This window comes from Crotalus tigris, unplaced genomic scaffold (assembly GCF_016545835.1).
Source record: "Crotalus tigris isolate CLP2741 ecotype Arizona unplaced genomic scaffold, ASM1654583v1 scf7180000024464.508515016:1373766, whole genome shotgun sequence".
Lineage (NCBI taxonomy): Eukaryota > Metazoa > Chordata > Lepidosauria > Squamata > Viperidae > Crotalus > Crotalus tigris.
Genome location: NW_024100635.1, coordinates 626,426 through 645,133, shown reverse-complemented (window position 1 = coordinate 645,133; position 18,708 = coordinate 626,426). Strand labels below are relative to the sequence as shown.

Sequence of the window (18,708 nt, the reverse complement as noted above, 5' to 3'; positions counted from 1 at the left end):
GTGCTCCCAATGTAGTGAGCATAGAAACTTGGTGATACATTAGAGAACTCAGACCAGAGAGAATGCTCTGATTGTGGGAAAAGTTTCAGTCAGAACTCTGGCCTAGTGATACACTAGAGCAGTGGTTCTCAACCTGTGGGTCGGGACCCCATTTGGGGTTGAATGACCATTTCACGGGGGTCGCCAAACAAGGCTGTCCGCCATTTTTTCCCCTTTTCTTTGGCCACGCCCCTGGCACCCAGTGATGTATAAGTGGTTGGGGGTCACCACAACATGGAGAACTGTATTATTGGGTCGCGGCATTAGAAAGGTTGAGAACCACTGCACTAGAGGATGGACACAAAAAATAAATCCTATGAATGTCTTGATTGTGGGAAATGTTTCAGTGGAAATTCCAACCTGGTGAATCACCAGAGGATTCGCACAGGCGAAAAACCCTTTGAATGTCCTGATTGTTGGAAATGTTTCAGTGGGAATTCCAACCTAGTAATTCACCAGAGGATTCACACAGGCGAAAAACCCTTTGAATGTCCTGATTGTGGGAAACGTTTCAGTCAGAATTCCCATCTGGTGAAACACCAGAGGACTTACACAGGAGAGAAACCTTTTGAATGTCCATATTGTGGGGAAAGTTTCAGTGACAATTCCAGTCTGGTAATTCACCAGAGGACTCACACAGGAGAGAAGCCTTTTGAATGTGCTCTTTGTGAGAAAAGTTTCAGTCAGAATTACCACCTGGTGATACACCAGAGGACTCACACAGGAGAGAAACTGTTTGAATGTGCTCTTTATGGGAAAAGTTTTGGTCAGAATTACCACCTGGTGATACACCAGAGAACCCACACAGGAGAGAAACCATTTGAATGTGCTCTTTGTGAGAAAAGTTTCAGTCAGAATTCCCAGCTGGTGAAACACCAGAGGACTCATACAAGAGAGAAATCATATCAGTGTCCATATTGTGGGGAAAGTTTCATTAAAAAATTACAGCTCATGAGTCACCAGAGGACACACACCGGAGACAAACCCTTTGAATGCCCTTTCTGTGGGAAATGTTTCAGTCATAATTCTCAGCTGGTGATACATCAGAGGACTCACAGAGGAGAGAGACCATTTGAATGTCCTGTTTGTGGAAAATGTTTCATTAAAAATTACCACCTCATGATACACCAGAGGACTCACACAGGAGAGAAACTCTTTGAATGCTCTTATTGTGAAAAATATTTCAGTCAAAGTTCCAATCTGGTGATACACCAGAGGACTCACACAGGAGTGAAACACTTCGAATGTCCTGATTGTGGAAAAAGTTTCATTAGAAAATTCCAGCTCACAATCACCAGAGGATACACACAGGATATAAACCTTTTGAATGTCCTGTCTGTGGGAAATGTTTCAGTCATACTTCCAGCCTTGTGACACACCAGAGGACTCACATAGGAAAGAAACCATATTAGTGCCCTGTTTATGACAAAGGTTTCAGTTGGAATTCCAATATGGTGATACACCAGAGGACTCACAGGAGAGAAAAAGGGTTTGTGATTGTGGGAAACATTTCTGTGAAACACCAGAGGACTCACATGGGGGAGACCTTTCAAATGTTCAGTCTGTGGTTGGTACTTCAGGCGTAAATCACTTCTTATTGCATACAACAAAATCCACCTGAATTCATTGAATTGAGTTCATTGAGGGCCGCATCAGCATTGTGGTGCCTCAGGGGGGCTGGGTAGGCGTGGCCCACTGGGTGGGCATGGTTGCAGTGGTCATGGAAAACTGGGTGAGCGTGGCCGGGGTCGGCATGGCCACCTCAATGATGCTTTTGGGAGGGGAATGCCTGTGAGGGCCAGGCAGGGTTGGGGGAGATCCAGGGGGTTTCTGGTGGGGGTAGTGGGCAGGCGGTTCATTCTGCAGGATGACTTGAGGCAGGGGGGTACCATTGCTGTGGGGCAAGGCAAGGCGAGATGGGCCAGGATGGCTGCTGCCTGACACCATAGCCCCCCCATACACAGAGGCCAGCGAGCGCATGGGGGCTGATGGTGTCCATCAGCAGCCACAGCCAGCCTGCCTCTTGATCGGTATACTCTGGGACTCTGCAGGCCACTGTGAATACTGGGCCAGCCTTCCAGCAGCAGGCGGAGTAGGGGAGGGGGGAGGCACGTGATACAGACAGCTGGATGTATCTACTCCAATCTGTTTTTGCTTGTGGTTGGAGAGCAGGTTGCTGCTGGTCATCTCGGCCCTCTTACATGTCTTGTACTAGACCCGTATGTGGAGCCTGTTCCCTTGTGCACCCGACGCACCTTGGCCCCAGCTGTGGCCGGTGCTGCCAGCAGCTCGCACAGGTCCCTTAGATTGCCACCCAGAGCACCTGGCCTGCCCAGCACAAAGGAGGCAAAACAGCCAGCTAGCAAGCTCGAGTGGAGGTGGTACAGCACGCCCAGGAAGCCAAAGGCCACCCCGAGCAGAGAAAGCTGGATCCCCATCGGCACCATGGCCCCCCAGTCCCAGCTAGGATTGCTTGCCTCCCCCCATCTCTGTTGGGCCTGGGTAGCTATGACACCGATGGGGATCCAGCTTTCCCCACTTGGGGAGGCCTTTTGCTTGCTTGCTCTGGGCCTGCTCTGCCACCTCTACTCAGGGCTTCCTAGCTGACCGCTTCTTCATGCTGGGCAGGCCTGCAGCTCTGGGCGGCGGCCTAATGGGCCTGTGCGAGTGGCTAGCGGTGCTGCAGGTACCAAGGTGAGTGCGGGGAATGCGCTCTACCCGCAGGCCAAGGGCAAGACCTCGAGGGGACTGAGGAGATGACCAGTGGCAACCTCTCCAATCAAAAATAGATGGTACAGAGTAGGTATGTCCAGCGGTCTGCATCACATGCCCCCCCCCAAGTCAGCATGTTGGTGCCGTGGCAGCGCTGCTACTGGAGGGCCGGCCCATATTCACAGTGGGCTACGTAGCCCCTGCTGCTGGATGCCGTCGGCCCCCATGTGCTCATCACCTCCTGTGCCTTGGAGTCAGCTGGGTGGGGTCGGGGCCAGTCCATCGCTATCTCTGGGCCATTCCCGGCAACCAAATATTAGCCAATCATGGGCCAGATCCAGCCCACGGGCTTTGTGTTTGACATGTCTGGTTTAGAGAATAGTCCTGACTCCCACCCTACCAGGCATCACAGCTTCCTCCTCCATACCTTTTGAAGATCTCTGAACCTCATGTGGGGAAAGAGGGCAGGACATGGATCTCTTGGCTGCGTGACTGCATTGTAGAAGCAACCATTACTTTGACTATTGCCAGGATTCATCCCTGGGCTATGCAGTGGAGTTATGGAAGCAGCTGCCATTTTGCCATGCTTGCCTCTGTGTTAAAATGGTGGCTGCTTCTAGGTCACTGTTGTATGGGAGTGGGACAAACTGTTCTGTTTTGCTACCTTAACACTTTGTAAACTGTGTTAAGGAATTGTGTGTACACTGAAACTGGTGGCTGTCTTGGGGAGCTCTCGAAAAAGGCAGGGCATTTATCCCTGGGCCGCATGATAAGTGGACAAGTACCACTTGCGCCAATATTGTGCTGCAGCTGCCAAAAAAAGCCAATGCTCTCCTAGGCTGCATCAAGAAGGAATAGTGCTGAGACGACAAGAAGAGATAGAATTGCTTTACACAGTGCTGATGACACCACGCTTAGAATAAAGTGTCCAGTTTTGATCACCACGATATAAAAAAATTGTTGAGATCCTTGAAAGTGTGCAGAGAAGAGCAACAAAGATGATAAGAGGTCACTAGGAGGGACATGATAGCTGTCTTCAGTAATTGAGTGTCCGATTCGCTTATTCTTTAGGGCAGGGGCCCCAACCCTCATTCATGGACTGGTATTGGTCCGCATCATGGCAGAAACAAGTGAAGCCCCATTCGCTGGATGCAGGCAACACACGAAACCACACCCTCTCTGATCCATGGAGAAACCTCTCTCCAAGGAACCGGTCCCTGGTGCCCAAAATGTTGGGAGCCTCTACTTTAGGGCACCTGAGGGCAGGACAAGAAGTAATGGGTGGAAGCTTGTTAAAATGAGGTCCAACCTAGAAGAGAATTTTTCTGTGGGTGAGGACAATCAATGGAATAGCTTGCCTCTAGGGATTGTGGCTGCTCCATCATTGGAGGTTTTCAAGAATAGACTGAATAATCATTTGAGTGGGATGGTATAATACTCCTGCCTTGAGCAGTGGGTTGGACTAGAAGATCTCCAGGGTCCCTTTCAAGCCTATAATGCTATGTTTTCATGAATTTAGAGGCAGTTTAGAAAATGGATAAACAGCAGCCCCATGAACTTGCTTCTTGTAAAATGGCTTTTTTAAATAAAATATTTTATTATTTGGAAAATTAATGTAAATTACAAACTTAAAAAAAAATCAAAACAAAACAAAACAAGGATAATCAGAACATTTAAATAGAAGGAAAAAATGTGCACCAAAAAGGCAAAACCAGATTTACATATATTATCCCACAAACATGAGTATTCATAAATATATTGGAGCAATATTAGTTTCCTTCCCTTGTGGAGCAGGCCCAAAATTTATGAAGTTTTACCTCTATTTACAATCAATTTGACCTTAATCTATCTACTCTATAGAGAGGCAAAATAGTAAGTTAAAATGTCAAAACACTTTGTTAATAATCAATAATCTATATTGCATTTAACTTGTATAAAGTATAGAACAGCTTCTTATTTAAAGTAAGTTACATAGTGCCTGCTCATTTCTGTATCTGTCAACTGTCCCAATATGCTAGCCCAGGGGTCCCCAATTTTTCTGAGTTGGCCCGGTGGGAAAGGGAGGGACAGGCACCTTTATGTGCAAATGCACCCAAACACCAATGTGGATGCACGTGCATGCATGCGAATGAGGCCACGAGCATGCACGCTCCGCAAATGGGGCTGCTAGCAGCAGTGCGCACTTATGGCTTGGCTAGCACCAGTGCAAGGCTCATGGCCCAGCTAGCGCAAGCACAAAGCGTGCGGCTTGGCTAATGCCTGCACGCAGCTCAAGGCTCAGCTAGCGCCGGTGTGAGGCTTGCAGCTCAGTTAATGCTGGCTCGCGGCTCACATATTGCCAGCGCCTGCTTTGGGGTCCATGGCTTGGCTGGAGCCAGTGCGAGACTCATGGCTCAGCTAGCATTGGCCCGCAGGTCAGGGTTCGTGGCTCGGCTAGTGCCAGCACAAGGGGGGCTGAGTGCATGCATACGCGCGTGTGCCCTGGCAAGCCACTCATGCAGCCTGGTGGTCAAGAGGCCACAGCCCAGTAGTGCTAGCCAACAAGAGAAACTCCTGAGACTTTTTTCCTCCAAGACAATACGTTACTGAAAAGCTGTGTGGGTACAGAAGTGGGAAAGCCAGTTCCAACATTTTCCATGTGAAAATCATAAGATAAATTCCCCCTTTCTCCCCTGGATCTCCCATTGTCCTTTGTACATCAATCAGTTGCACCTGGGTTGTTTTGAGAACAATCTGTCTGCCTCGAACGTTTCCCAGAACTGATGACCTTGGGGTTGAAACTGTCTCAGTCTTCCAGATGGCACTTGTATTCCAGAGTTTCCGTCCTAAACCACCCTCACATTTCGATGCCTTCCGCCCCCCTCCTGTTATTGTTGTCTGGTTGCGAGCAGGCTCAAGAGAACTATGACATGCCAATCCTCCAGAAAGAGGATTAATCCTACGAAGAGACAAACGCAAACATTATTTATACACTAAGTTTTCCACACAAACATCCTAGCACAGTTGAGTACTTGGCATGGAATCTCTGAGTGAGGTTGGGGATGTGGACATTCCCTATCGCCACCCACTCTGCCTCCACTAAGGGAAACCCTTTCCACAAAAGCAAATACTGCAACCTCGTACCAAGAGTCAGGGATTTCCTTGACCTCAACATGCTTCTCTTCACTCATCCATATGGGGGAGGGGGGGGAGAAGGCAACTTGATGGCTGGGCTTAAAGGGAACGTATGAAAGGGCTTCAACGATGCAGTGAAACACTGGGTGAGATCCACATATGAGAGCATAGTCTTCCTTCTCTCAGATGGCCCATTGTCTCTTAGTCTCAGACAGTTTGTGGGAGGTGTAGGCAGCAAAAAGGCATCTGAGCTCCTTGAAGGTGGCTTAGCATCCCAGTGACCAGCTTGGGATTTGGGTGGGCGTGGGCTTAGCTTCCCATTTGGTTTTCAACAAGTACATGATCAGAAGGACTATTTAAGTGATTGCAGCTCCACTCCCCAGCTGAACGACTTCCCAGCTCATTAAGAAGCACAGCTCCTTACTATGAAATCCATCCAGGGAACCAGATGGCATTTATATTTCTTGACGCACAAAAAGCCTTTGATAACTTAAATTGGCAATTTATGTTTCAACAACTTCAAGAAATGGACTTTAGTGAAAATTTTAATAAAGCAATTCAAGCAATTTATAAGAAACAAACAGCAAGAATACTTTTAAATGGAGATTACACAGATGGATTTGAGATTTAAAAAGGCACTAGACAGGGATGCCCATTGTCTCCTCTGTTGTTTATTCTTACATTAGATGTTTTGGCAAGAAATATCAGACAAGACACAGAAATTAAAGGCCTGGAGATTAAAGACCAGAAATATAAACTACAGGCCTTTGCGGATGACCTGGTCTTCATTCTAGAGGAGCCATTGCAAACAGCTGATAAACTCTTGCAGAAAATTGAGAAATTTGGAGCAGTGGCTGGTCTGAAAATAAACAGGGAAAAGACTAAAGTAATAACAAAAAATCTAACAGACAAACAGAAAACTCAACTTTCTAAAATGACAAATCTTCAAATAGTTAAAAAAGTTAAATATTTGGGTATTTATTTAACGGCGAAATATACTACACTAAAAGAAGATAATTATGAGAGATTGATGAAACAAATAAAAATGGACTTGGAAAGATGGGAAAATCTTCAATTATCACTTTTAGGAAGAATAGAGACGGTTAAGATGGACATTTTACCAAAGCTAATTTTCTTTTTTCAAATAGTGCCTGTTAAACTTACTAAGAATTTTTTTTGATGATTTAAACAATGATTCTAAGATTTATATGGCAAAAAAAAGAAAATGAGAATCAAATGTAAATTGTTACAAGAATCTAAGGATAGAGGGGGCTTTGGACTTCCAGATTGGAGACTTTACTGTCAAGCGGCTATTTTGCTTTGGCTTAAAGAATGGATTGTATTGAGAAATAAAAGATTGCTTTATTTAGAGGGACATGACCTTCAGCTAGGTTGGCATGCTTTTATATGGTATGAGAAATCTAAAGCACATAAGTACTTTCAAAATCATGCGATAAGAAATATACTACTTTCAGAATGGGAGAAAATTAAACATAAAATATACATGAAAATACCTGAGTGGCTTTCAACAATGGAAGCATTTGCTTATCCAAATCTGATTAATTATGACAAACTGGTTAGTTATAAAGACATTTTAGACAAAGAGGGAAAACTTAAGGACAGGCAAACTTTACAACTACAAGGTATTGACTTGACATGGTGGTCCTACTTGCAAATTCAAACAAGATATGAAAAAGATATAAAATCGACAGGTTTTTACAAAGAACAGACCCCATTGGATAAAATTTTGTTAAAAACAGATGAGAATTTGATTAGAAAACTCTATAAATTTCTTTTAAACTGGAAGATGGAAGAAGAACAAGTGAAAGAAACAATGATAGTATGGGCAAAGAACTTTGGATATTCTATAGATTTGGAAGACTGGCAAAAACTTTGGGATAAAAATATTAAGCTTACAAAAGCAGTAGCATATAAAGAAAACTTATATAAGATGTTTTATAGATGGCATATGACACCAGTTCGCTTAGCGAAAATATTTAAAAATATTTCGGATATTGGCTTGAAATGTAAACAACAGCCAGGCACTTATTACCATGCCTGGTGGACATGCACTATCGCTAAGAAATATTGGTCTAAGATCCATAGGTGGTTGGAAAAGATGATGAAACTACAAATAGAATTTAAACCAGAATTGTTTTTGTTAGGAATATTAAGACCTAATTATAGCAAAGAGAATGACTACTTGATATTGCATGTTTTAACTGCTGCAAGGATAGTATTTGCCCAGTTTTGGAAAAATGAGAGTCTATCATCTGACCAGATTATTATTACCAAAATTTTAGAGTGTGCAAAAATGGATAGACTAACATTAGAAATGAAAGAAAAAGATGATTCAATCTATTTTAGAACTTGGGAAAATTTTTATCAATGGTTAGAGACACATTAGAACGTGAAGGATTTAATATTTTATAATAGATGACTGATTTTTAATCGAGTTCTAACTAACATTTTGATGATATGATTACTTTTCCTGATTTACTGATTTTCATTTGTTACTTTTGATTGTTAGGATTTTTTTTTTGAGATTTTATTAGTAGTGTTTACTTAATAGATTAACGTATTTGTTTACTAATTGTTTTTAATATGTTACAGTTTAAGCTTTGTTAAAAATGGTTGAATATGATATTTACTCATTATTATGATCCGGACAGTTGCTTGTTTGTTGAAATATGTGATTGTACCTATCCTTATTTTACCCCAATTCCTTATTTCCTTCCCCTCCCCCCTTCCTTTTCCCCTCCCTTTACCATACCTGTATTGTTCCTATTTTTCCTTATCTATATAAATTTAATAAAATTTTGTTAAAAAAAAAAAGCACAGCTCCTGAAGCAACTTGCAAACCATTGCCCACTGAATGTAGTTGGTTAGCCAATTGCAAATCCAACTGATGGTGGTGCTGTGTCTCCCACATTGTTCTACCCTACCAAGAAGTAAGTTGTGGTGTACTTTGTCAAATGTGTTGCTGAAGTCCAAGTACACGATCTCCACAGCATTTCTCTCATTGTAGTTATTCAAAAAAAAAAAAATGCAGATCACATCATCAGAGGCACAGAGTAGCTGGGCTGATGTACGATTGAAATTGAAAAAAATAAATTTATAACGAGGAGGGAAGGGAAACTGAGGAAGACAGATTGGTCATAGAGAAGCAGAATGCACCACAGAGAGATTACAGGTAGCTGAACAATTGTAGCGTGTTAGATACCCACTGTGTGGAGAGCAATCAAGACTTGAGAAAAGGGCTTTATGCTGCCTTTTTATTATTAAATTTATTTATTAAAACTTGTTGCACATCTCTCAGTTAACTCTGAGCATCTTGCCTTGCCCTAATGATCATAGCAACACTGACAATACCCTTGTTTTTCTTGTCAAAAGCTTTTGCGAATTCTTACTCAATGCATTTTTAAAAATGAAACATTTTCCAGTGTACATTTTTTTTCTCAAATTGCCACCACCAAGGGGGATGCAACAAATACGTCAGCAATATGGTGCTACTATCATCCAGCAGCCATCGAAGGATAACAAACAAGCACTTCCGAGAAAAAGAGATCCCAGCAGGAGTTGCTGTGTTCAAAACCATGACCCTTTTTCTCCTCAACTCAATATTCCTACAGCTCTTCTCCATCAGGTTCATCTGCAAGGTGGAACAGCCTCTATATATGAAATTTTACATTGCTTTTTTCACTGGACCTATCAGCCATTATCCACTTACATTTTGAAGATCTCCCAGAGGCAGCCATCATTTTGAGTGCACCCGCAATTCCTTAAGGTTGTCTGCACAGTGTTAGGGTAGCAAAACAGAGCAGTTTCTTCCTCTCCCACATATCAATCACCCAGAAGCAGCCGACATTTTGGCTCTGAGGCAGACATGGCAAAATGGCGGCTGCTTTCATAAGTCTACTGCGTGCCGAAGATGAATCCCAGGCACAATGAAAATAGCAATTGCTTCCATGACACAGTCATACGGCCCATGGATGAGTGGCTTGCCCATTTTTCCCAGCATGAGGTTCAGAGATCTTCACAAGGTAAGGAGGAAGGAGGCTGTGAGGCCTGTTTGGGTGGGTGTCAGGCCTAAGCACTGCAGGGACAAAGTGGGAGTGGGGAAAAGCCTATGGGGGAGGGGAAAGCCCGGTGGGACTCCATACTTGGGGTAGGGGAGGACTTTGGAATGAAAGCCTGGAACTGAGCTATGCTTCCAATCCTGAGATAGTCACTGTTCCATTTAACGACTTGCAAATTTGTTTAACAGCTTCATCAGGAGAAGGGGTAAGGTTATTTAAGCAAAGCAGTCTCATTTAATGGTCGTTATGTAACCATAATTGGTAGGCCTCATTACAGTTATATCTTGAGGACTACTTGTATGGTGGCTGGGGAATTCTGGCGTTCAAAATATGGAGGACACCAAGATAGAAGACAGAAACTCTACCTATGGGAGTTCCATAATCAATATACAAAAAAACACCATCCAAAAGCCTTTTTGAGGAATTCCACGCTTCTGCTAAAGCAGCGGTTTTCAACCTGTGGGTCGCGACCCCATTTGGGGTCAAACAACCATTTCACGGGGGTCGCTAAACAACGCAGTCCGCCATTTTTTCCCTTTTTCCTTAGCTGTGCTACTCCCTCTTATTCTATTGGCTTTTGAAAGCCAATAAAATAGACTCTATTCAAGAGACTCTATTCTATTGGCGTTCGAAAGCCAATAGAATCTATTGGCTTTCAAAAGCCAAGAGAATAGACTCTCTTGAATAGAGTCTAATTCTATTGGCTTTCAAAAGCCAAGAGAAATTGTCTAGACTGTCTCTGCCCTGCTGAGCCCGCCAAAAGTCCCAGTCTGCAAACGGTGCTGCAAGTTGTCTGCAGCTAAGGAAAGCTTTCTGGATGTTTCCACCCCTTCCTGCTGAGCAACTACTAAATGTAAGTGAAAGAGGGCCAGGGGTGGGAGGCCGGCGGGCACAGGGAGGGTTTCTGGCATGCGTGGGGCCCGGCGGGTGCCTTACTTCCCTTGGGCTGGGCCAGCTGGTGGCCCAGCCGGTGGCCGCCCTGCACCCTCGCTGCCACGTGCCATGGCCACCCAGGAGTGCCTGGGCCTGCCTGCCGCTGCACCGAACGAGCAGTGGCCAAGGTAAGGCTAACGGGGCAGCAGCGGGCGCAGGGAGGGTTGCTGGCGCACATGGGGCCCGGCGGGTGGCTTACCTCCTTTAGGCTGGGCCAGCTGGTGGCCCAGCCGGTGGTCGGCCTGTGCCGTTGCTGCTGCTTGCCAGCTACACCTCAGCCAGCACATGGGGTGGCACCACGCATGCACTGGGCGACGGCCTGCGTGCACCCTCGGCCTGCCCAGTGTCCACCCTCGGCCTGCCCAGCGTGCACTCCAGCCACAGGAGAGGAGGCGGAATGTGCGCGCCTCCTCCTGCCCCGCCCGCAGGGAAATACAGGTAGTCCTCAACTTATGACCACATGGTTGGGGGTCGCGACATTAGGAAGGTTGAGAACCACTGTGCTAAAGGAATTATCCAGAAACGTCTGCTGATCACCAGAAACAGATAGCCTTTATCAAAGTAACATTTTCCATTTATTTCTCTCTCCAATTATAGGTCTAATCTTGAGTTGTGTTGACTAAAAAAGATCAGGCCAGAATTCATATTGTCAATTTCTCACCTGCACTCCCAATGGAAATCAGAAAAGAAATCCAATCTTTCTCTAAACTCATCTACTTTTGCCTCCTGTGGATTTTCTTATGTGAAGTATTGTCCAAGACTGGACGTCTGAAAGGTTTCTCAGTGTGTAAAACTCAATAAGAGGTAGGGGTAGGCAACCTTGGCTCTTTTATGACTCATGGACTTCAACTCCCAGAATTCCTGAGCCAGCATGGCTCAGCTTGGAAACCTCTCACCTTTCCCTCAGCGTGGCTGGCTCAGGAATTCTGGGAGTTAAAGTCCACAAGTCATAAAAGAGCCGAGGTCGCCTAGCCCTACAATAGACCTAGTACTGAACTATTTCCCACAAACTGGACATTCAAATAGTTTCTCTCCTGGTATCCTCTGGTAAAGGGGTCCCCAACCTCTAGGCTGCACCCCACAAGAGGGCCATGGCCTGTTCAGAACCAGGCCATGGGAGAGGCGGGCAGGTGTATGTGTGCAGTTCCACTCACAAGGGCGGCACCACAAAGACTTCTCTTGTGTGGAGTTGCACATGCATGCTATCCTGTTGCTTGTGTGGCCCGATTCCCCTCTCTCTCCCAGCCGGGCTGCCAAACTGCCTGCTCACAATGCTCCAAAAGCGGAGCGGTGAGAGTAGAGGCTGAGTGACACAAGCACACCATGACCAGCTTCGCTGACCCACTGAGGCTGCCTGCTCAGGACATCCAAACCGCTGTTGGGAGTGTCTGGGCTGCACCCCCAAAGGCTTTTTTTCTCCGTGCCAAAAGCTTTTGCAAACAGACAAAAGGCTGGGCCCCAAGCTGCAAAGGTGGGGACCGCTCCTCTGGTGTACCACCAGGTCAGAATTCTCACTTAAACTTTCCCCACAGTCTGGACACTCATAGGATTTCCCTCCCCTGTGAGTCCTTGGTGCATCACCAGATTGGAATTCAGTCTGAAACTTTTCCCACACTCTGAACATGCATGCAGTTTCTGTCCTGTGTGAGTCCTCTGGTCTCTCATGATGTGGGAAGTCTTATAGAGATTTTTCCCATACTCTGAACACTCATAGGTTTTCTCTCCTGTGTGAGTCCTCTGGTGTGTCATGAGGCTAGAATTCTGACTGAATCTTCTCCCACATTCTGGACACTGATATGGTTTCTCTCCTGTGTGAGTTCTCTGATGTGTCACAAGGCTGGAATTCTGACTGAAACTTTTCCCACACTCTGGACACGGATACGGTTTCTCTCCTATGTGAGTCTTCTGATGTGTCACCAGGTTGGAATTCTGACTGAAACTTTTGTTACACTCTGGACACTCATACGGTTTCTCTCCTGTGTGAGTCCTCTGGTGTGTCACGAGGCTGGAATTCTTATTGAAACTTTTCCCACACTCTGGACACTCATATGGTTTCTCTCCTGTGTGAATCCTCTGGTGTGTCACAAGGCTGGAATTCTTACTGAAACTTTTCCCACACTCTGTACACACATATGGTTTCTCTCCTGTGTGAATTCTCTGGTGTGTCACAAGGCTGGACTTCTTACTAAAACTTTTCCAACACTCTGGACACTCATATAGTTTTTTTCCTGTATGAGTCCTTTGCTGTGTCACCAGGCTGGAATTTTTACTCAAACGTTTCCCAAAATCAGGACTTTCATATGATTTCTCTCTGTTGTGAGTCGTCTGGTGTGTCATCAGTCGGGAATTCTTACGGAAACTTTTCCCACACTCTGGACACTCATATTGTTTATCTTTTGTATGTGTCCTCTGGTGTTTCACCTGCTTAGAACTGCTACTGAAACTTTTCCCACAATGTGGACACTGATATGGTTTCTCACCTGTGTGAGTCCTCTGGTGTATCACCAGGCTGGAATTGTGACTGAAACCTTTACCACAATCTGGACATTCAAAGGGTTTCGCTCCTGTGTGAGTTCTCTGATGTGTCACCAGGCTGGAAATCTGACTAAAACGTTTCCCACATTCAGGACATTTAAAGGGTTTCTCTCCTGTGTGAATCCTCTGGTGTATCACCAGGTGGGAATTCTGACTGAAAGTTTTCCCACAGTCAGGACATTCAAAGGGTTTCTCTCCTGTGTGAATCCTTTGATGTATCAACAGGTGGGAATTCTGACTGAAACTTTTCCCACAATCAGGACATTCAAAGAATTTGCCTTTGTGAGTCCTCTGGTGACTCATGGGGCATGAATTTCTAATGAAATGTTCCCCACAAACTAGAGATACCCTTTCTTCTTGGTGTGAGTCCCATGATATATCACCAAGTTGCAGTAGTTGCTAAAGCATTTACCACAGCGAGAGCATTTGTAGAGCATCTGTCCAATGTGTGCCTGGCTGGATTTGCTTTCCTTTTCAATGTTGCTTGTTATTCTCAGTCATCCAGAGTGCTCTTATTGCCATCCTCTTTGTCTATAAAATTCAAAGAAAAGTGTAACTTTAATTGTTTATAAAATGGTTGCAGAAGATGTGAAAAAAGAAAAAAAGTATGCATTACAATGAATTAGCAAACCTGCCACAATACAAAAATAACCCCTTACATACAATACAATACAAAAATAACCCCTTACAAGAAGCAATGGATGGAAACTAATCAAGGAGAGAAGCAACCTAGAACTAAGGAGAAACTTCCTGACAGTTAGAACAATTAATCAATGGAACAACCTGCCTCCAGAAGCGGTGAATGCTCCAACACTGGAAGTTTTTAAGAAGAGACTGGACAGACATTTGTTTGAAATGGTGTAGGGTTTCCTGCCTGAGCAGGGGGTTGGACTAGATGACCTCCAAGATCCCTTCCAACTTTTATTATTATTATTATTAGTAGTAGTAGTAATAGTAGTAGTATTTAGTTATGATTCATTTGACACATGGAAGACTACTGAGATCCAAGTTCAAATATCCATTCAATCATGAAGTTCTTTTTTTGACCTTAGCCTTTTTGATTCTTAGCCATGCAAAGGGTTATCATTAAATATATCTGAAAGTGCTGGAGATACAGTTTTAGATATATGCATACAGAGAGCAATACTAACACACACACCTACAAATGTATATATGTGGAAAATCCATGTGTTTTAGCCTGGAAATTATCCCAAAGTGGTTACAGTCAAACCTTTAATTCAATGGTTCTCAACCTTTCTAATGCCGTGACCCCATAATACAGTTCCCCACGTTGTGGTGACCCCCCCAACCACTTATACATCACCGGGTGTCAGGGGCGTAGCCAAAGAAAAGGGGGGGGGGAAATGGCGGACAGCCTTGTTTGGCGACCCCTATGAAATGGTCGTTCGACCCCAAATGGGGTCCCAACCCACAGGTTGAGAATCACTGCTTTAACTGATGAAATGATGCCTAAAGCCTCTGCAAGATTTAAAGCACCAGTGTCAGCTCTGCCTGCCTCAGCTGGGGCCTCACAGGCATTCTGCCATCAAAAGAAGAAGGGGAGGAGGGAGGATGATAGAGGAAACGATGAAAGGGCAATAAATCTTGAAACTCGGGAGGGGAGGAATGACAGGTGAGAATGACCAGAGCAACCAGATCTTGTTTCTACCAGCATACCTTGGCCAGGCACCCTGAGAAATATGCGTATTACCCCCAAACATCTCAGAGTTCTCAAAACATCTTGGCGAACTCTTGCTGGCTGGAAATGAACTGGTCATGGAGGGAGAGATGGGCTGGGGGCAAACCTACCTCTTATTTTGCATCCATCCAAGTCACCCTCAGTCCTTCTCTGTGTTAAACTAGATATATCCAGTTCCTGCCACCATTAATCGTACATTTTAGCCTCCAGTTCCCATCTCAACATCTCTTTTGTATCATGGTGACCAAAACTGGCGTAGTCTTACCATGCAATATAATGCAGTTCTGACACTTTGTGTGTTTTTGATACCATCCCACTGTTGATGCAGACTAGGGCTGCATTGGCTTTTTCTGCAGCTGCAGCACCTACTAGCTCAAACTTCAGTGGTTGTCCACTAGGACCCCTAGATCCCTCTCACAGATACTGCTGTCAGGTCTGCCACGTGTGGCTTGGCACCTCACAGGCATCCTTTCATCAAAGGCTAGAAAGGGGTGGTAGGATAAACGAGCAATAAAGTTGTGTGTACATGATGGGGAATAGGGAGTAGGGAATGTCCAGGTGATGAAGACCAGAGAAGCTTGGAACCAGTATGCACCCGGAATCCAAGGCCAGGCACCCTAAGAAAGAATGCCTATTGCCCCAAAACATCTCGGAGTTCTCAAAACATCTTGGCAAGTTCCGATTGGATGGAGACGGACTGGTCACAGGGAAGAGGGCTAGGATGAGGAGAATCTGTAAGGACCCACCCCACTTTGCATCTTAAGAAGACAGAACTCTTGGAATAATTCTTCCAACAGGAATCCTTTATTAAGAGAAAATGGTTGCAGGCATGCTAGACAGGACTTGGGGTTCAAGCTCTCCCATTCAAGGTTTTAAGGGGTTCCCCAGTAGTCCCACCCAATCAACCCCCCTTCCAGTGATAGTTTCAAGTATCACAATTCCACCCCCTTTCTTCTTTCTTCCGTCTGGATGGAGACTTCAGATAACTACATGAAAGGCAAATACCCTTCCTTGTTATGGTAATGTTCTTGGGTGCTAACACTTTGAGGTTACAATAAACACACATTCAGCATTCAGCTCTTTGAAGTGTACTGAAGGAAGTGAGGGCCATAAAGCCCCTTTGTTCTCCCCCTTCTCTCCCTCTTATGGCAGAATCCAGAGAAGGCAGAATTGGGGTTTTCTATGTTTGATAATTAAAGATGAAATATAATTGGATTCTGACATCCGGCCCCTCTTAAAAATAAGAGAGATTCATCTGAAAGAAAACAAAACAGGTATAAGACTTAGTCAGGCTTGTTAGGATACTCTGTGTGAAACTTCTTCAATAGCTTCGGGGCTCTGACATGACGTTTATGGACCCACTCGTTTTGTGAGGGAGGGAGGTGTTTCCAGGCAACTAGGTACTGAGTTGCTCCATGATATCTCCTAGAGTCAAGGATCTCTTTTATTTCGAAGTGTTGTTCGCCCTCCACCATGATTGGAGGTGGTGGGGGGGATTTTTGGCCGTAGAGGTGATTGATGCTCTCTTTTCAGCAAGCTGCAATGAAAAATTGGGTGTATTTGCCTGAGATTTTTGGGTAATTCTAATTCTACTGTTACTGGATTTATGATTCTTTTAATTGGAAAAGGTCCTATGTATTTTGGTCCAAGTTTTTTACAGGGCTGTAGGGACTTTAGGTATTTTGTAGATAAGTACACCATTTCTCCTATAATGAATGGTGTAGGCTCAACCCTTTTTTTATCGGCTTGTGTTTTGTATGCCTGCCTAGCTTCATCTAGTGCTTTTCTGACTATTGGCCAGGTGTTTTGTAATTTCTCCATCCATTCTTTCAGCGAGGGGATCGTTGGTTCGTTTGGGGTTAATTCTGGCATGGGGTTGAAACTTTGACCGGTGGCTATTTGAAAAGGAGTGTAACCTGTGCTGGAGTGGACTGCATTATTGTAGGCAACTTCTGCAAAAGGAAGTAAGTCCGTCCAATCACTCTGTTGGAAATTTAAAAAGCATCTCAAATATTGCTCAAGTACTGAATGGCACCGTTCCGTTTGTCCATCTGTCTGAGGGTGATGGCTAGATGTCAGTCCCTGAGTGGTCCCTAAGAGAGATAAAAATTCCTTCCAAAATGCAGACGTAAATTGCACTCCCCTATCAGAGATGATGCGTTGGGGTGCCCCGTGCAATCTGTAAATGTGCTGGATGAAAAGTCTTGCTAAGGCCTTTGCAGTGGGAATCTTTTGGCAAGGGATAAAGTGCACCTGTTTGGAAAACAAGTCCGTGACTGTCCAGATAACAGTATTCCCATTGCTTTCTGGCAATTCCACTATAAAATCCATGGCTATTTCCCTCCAGGGGGCTGAGGGACTTGCCACTGGTTGTAATAGCCCTGGCGATTTCCCTTGCAACCTCTTTGCTGATGCACAGGTTGGGCAGCTGGCAACATAACTTTCTATGTCCTTTTTTATTGATGGCCACCAAAATTGCCGTTTAATTAAGTGTAAAGTTTTTACAAATCCAAAATGCCCTGCTGATTTTGTGTCATGGCAAAGGTGCATGAAAGTTAGTCTTTGAGTTGTGGTATATATAACTTTCCCCCTACCCAAGGCAACCCGTCTCTCATTGTGCACACATTTTGTTTTTCTGGAACCATTCATCTGTTTCCAAACTTTTTCTGAATTCAATCCCAGTTTGGCTGTCCAGTTGTGGTTTTATTTTGGCTTGGGTTCTTGTGGTTACTGGTGCTGCCAGTTGTGACTCTGCCATTATTGGTCTAGAGTCTGTGGTTCGTGCGCTGTTATATTGGGGCATGCGAGATAGTGCATCTGCCAGGAAGTTCTTTCTTCCTGGTAAATGTTTGAGCTTAAATTGGAATTGGTGAAAATGCTGGGACCAGCGGGCTTGTTTGGGATTGAGTTTCCTGGAAGTTTTCAGGGCTTCTAAATTTTTGTGATCAGTCCACACCTGGAAGGGGATTTTGTTGCCTTCCAGGAACTGTCGCCACGTGAGTAATGCCCAACGTATCCCATAAGCCTCCTTCTCCCATACGGGCCAGCGCTGTTCTGTTTCCGTGAGTTTCTTGGATGTATATGCACAGGGTTGCAATACTGCATCATCATTTTCTTGTAATAGCACAGCCCCCACTGCCACATCACTTGCATCTGCCTGTATTATGAAGGGCTTGTCCATGTCTGGGTGCCTTAGTACTGGTTCGGCAGAAAAAAGTCTCTTTAGTCTCTCAAACGCTGCTTGGCACTCCATTGTCCATGTTAGTGGCTGGCTAGGTTTTACTGAGGATTTTCCCTTCGTTTTTAGTAAGTTAGTGAGGGGCAAGGCTATCTGTGCAAATGAGGGGATGAATTGGCGGTAAAAATTTGCAAAGCCCAGGAAACTTTGTAGTTGCTTTCTTGTGCGGGGTGGTGCCCAATTTAGTACTGCTTTGACCTTCTCCGGGTCCATTTCAATGCCCTGTGGGGATATGCGATAGCCTAGGTAGTCTATCCTTTCCTGGTGGAATTCGCATTTTGAGAGTTTGGCATATAGGTGAGCGGCTCGCAGCTTCTTTAAAACCGCTCTGACAAGTTTGACGTGTTCTTCTTTTGTTT

At 44.8% G+C, this 18,708-nt stretch overlaps 1 protein-coding gene and 1 pseudogene across 1 annotated transcript; one reads left to right on the top strand and one right to left on the bottom strand.

Annotated features, from left to right (window-relative positions):
• The first annotated feature begins 229 nt into the window (after window positions 1-229).
• LOC120303347 lies at window positions 230-6,395 on the top strand (annotated as a pseudogene).
• A 5,038-nt stretch (window positions 6,396-11,433) lies between these two features.
• On the bottom strand, window positions 11,434-14,166 carry LOC120303345 (zinc finger protein 271-like). Its single transcript, XM_039332813.1, has one exon. The coding sequence runs from the start codon at window positions 13,713-13,715 to the stop codon at window positions 12,393-12,395; it is 1,323 nt and encodes a 440-aa protein (XP_039188747.1). The 5' UTR covers window positions 13,716-14,166; the 3' UTR covers window positions 11,434-12,392.
• Window positions 14,167-18,708: the final 4,542 nt, after the last annotated feature.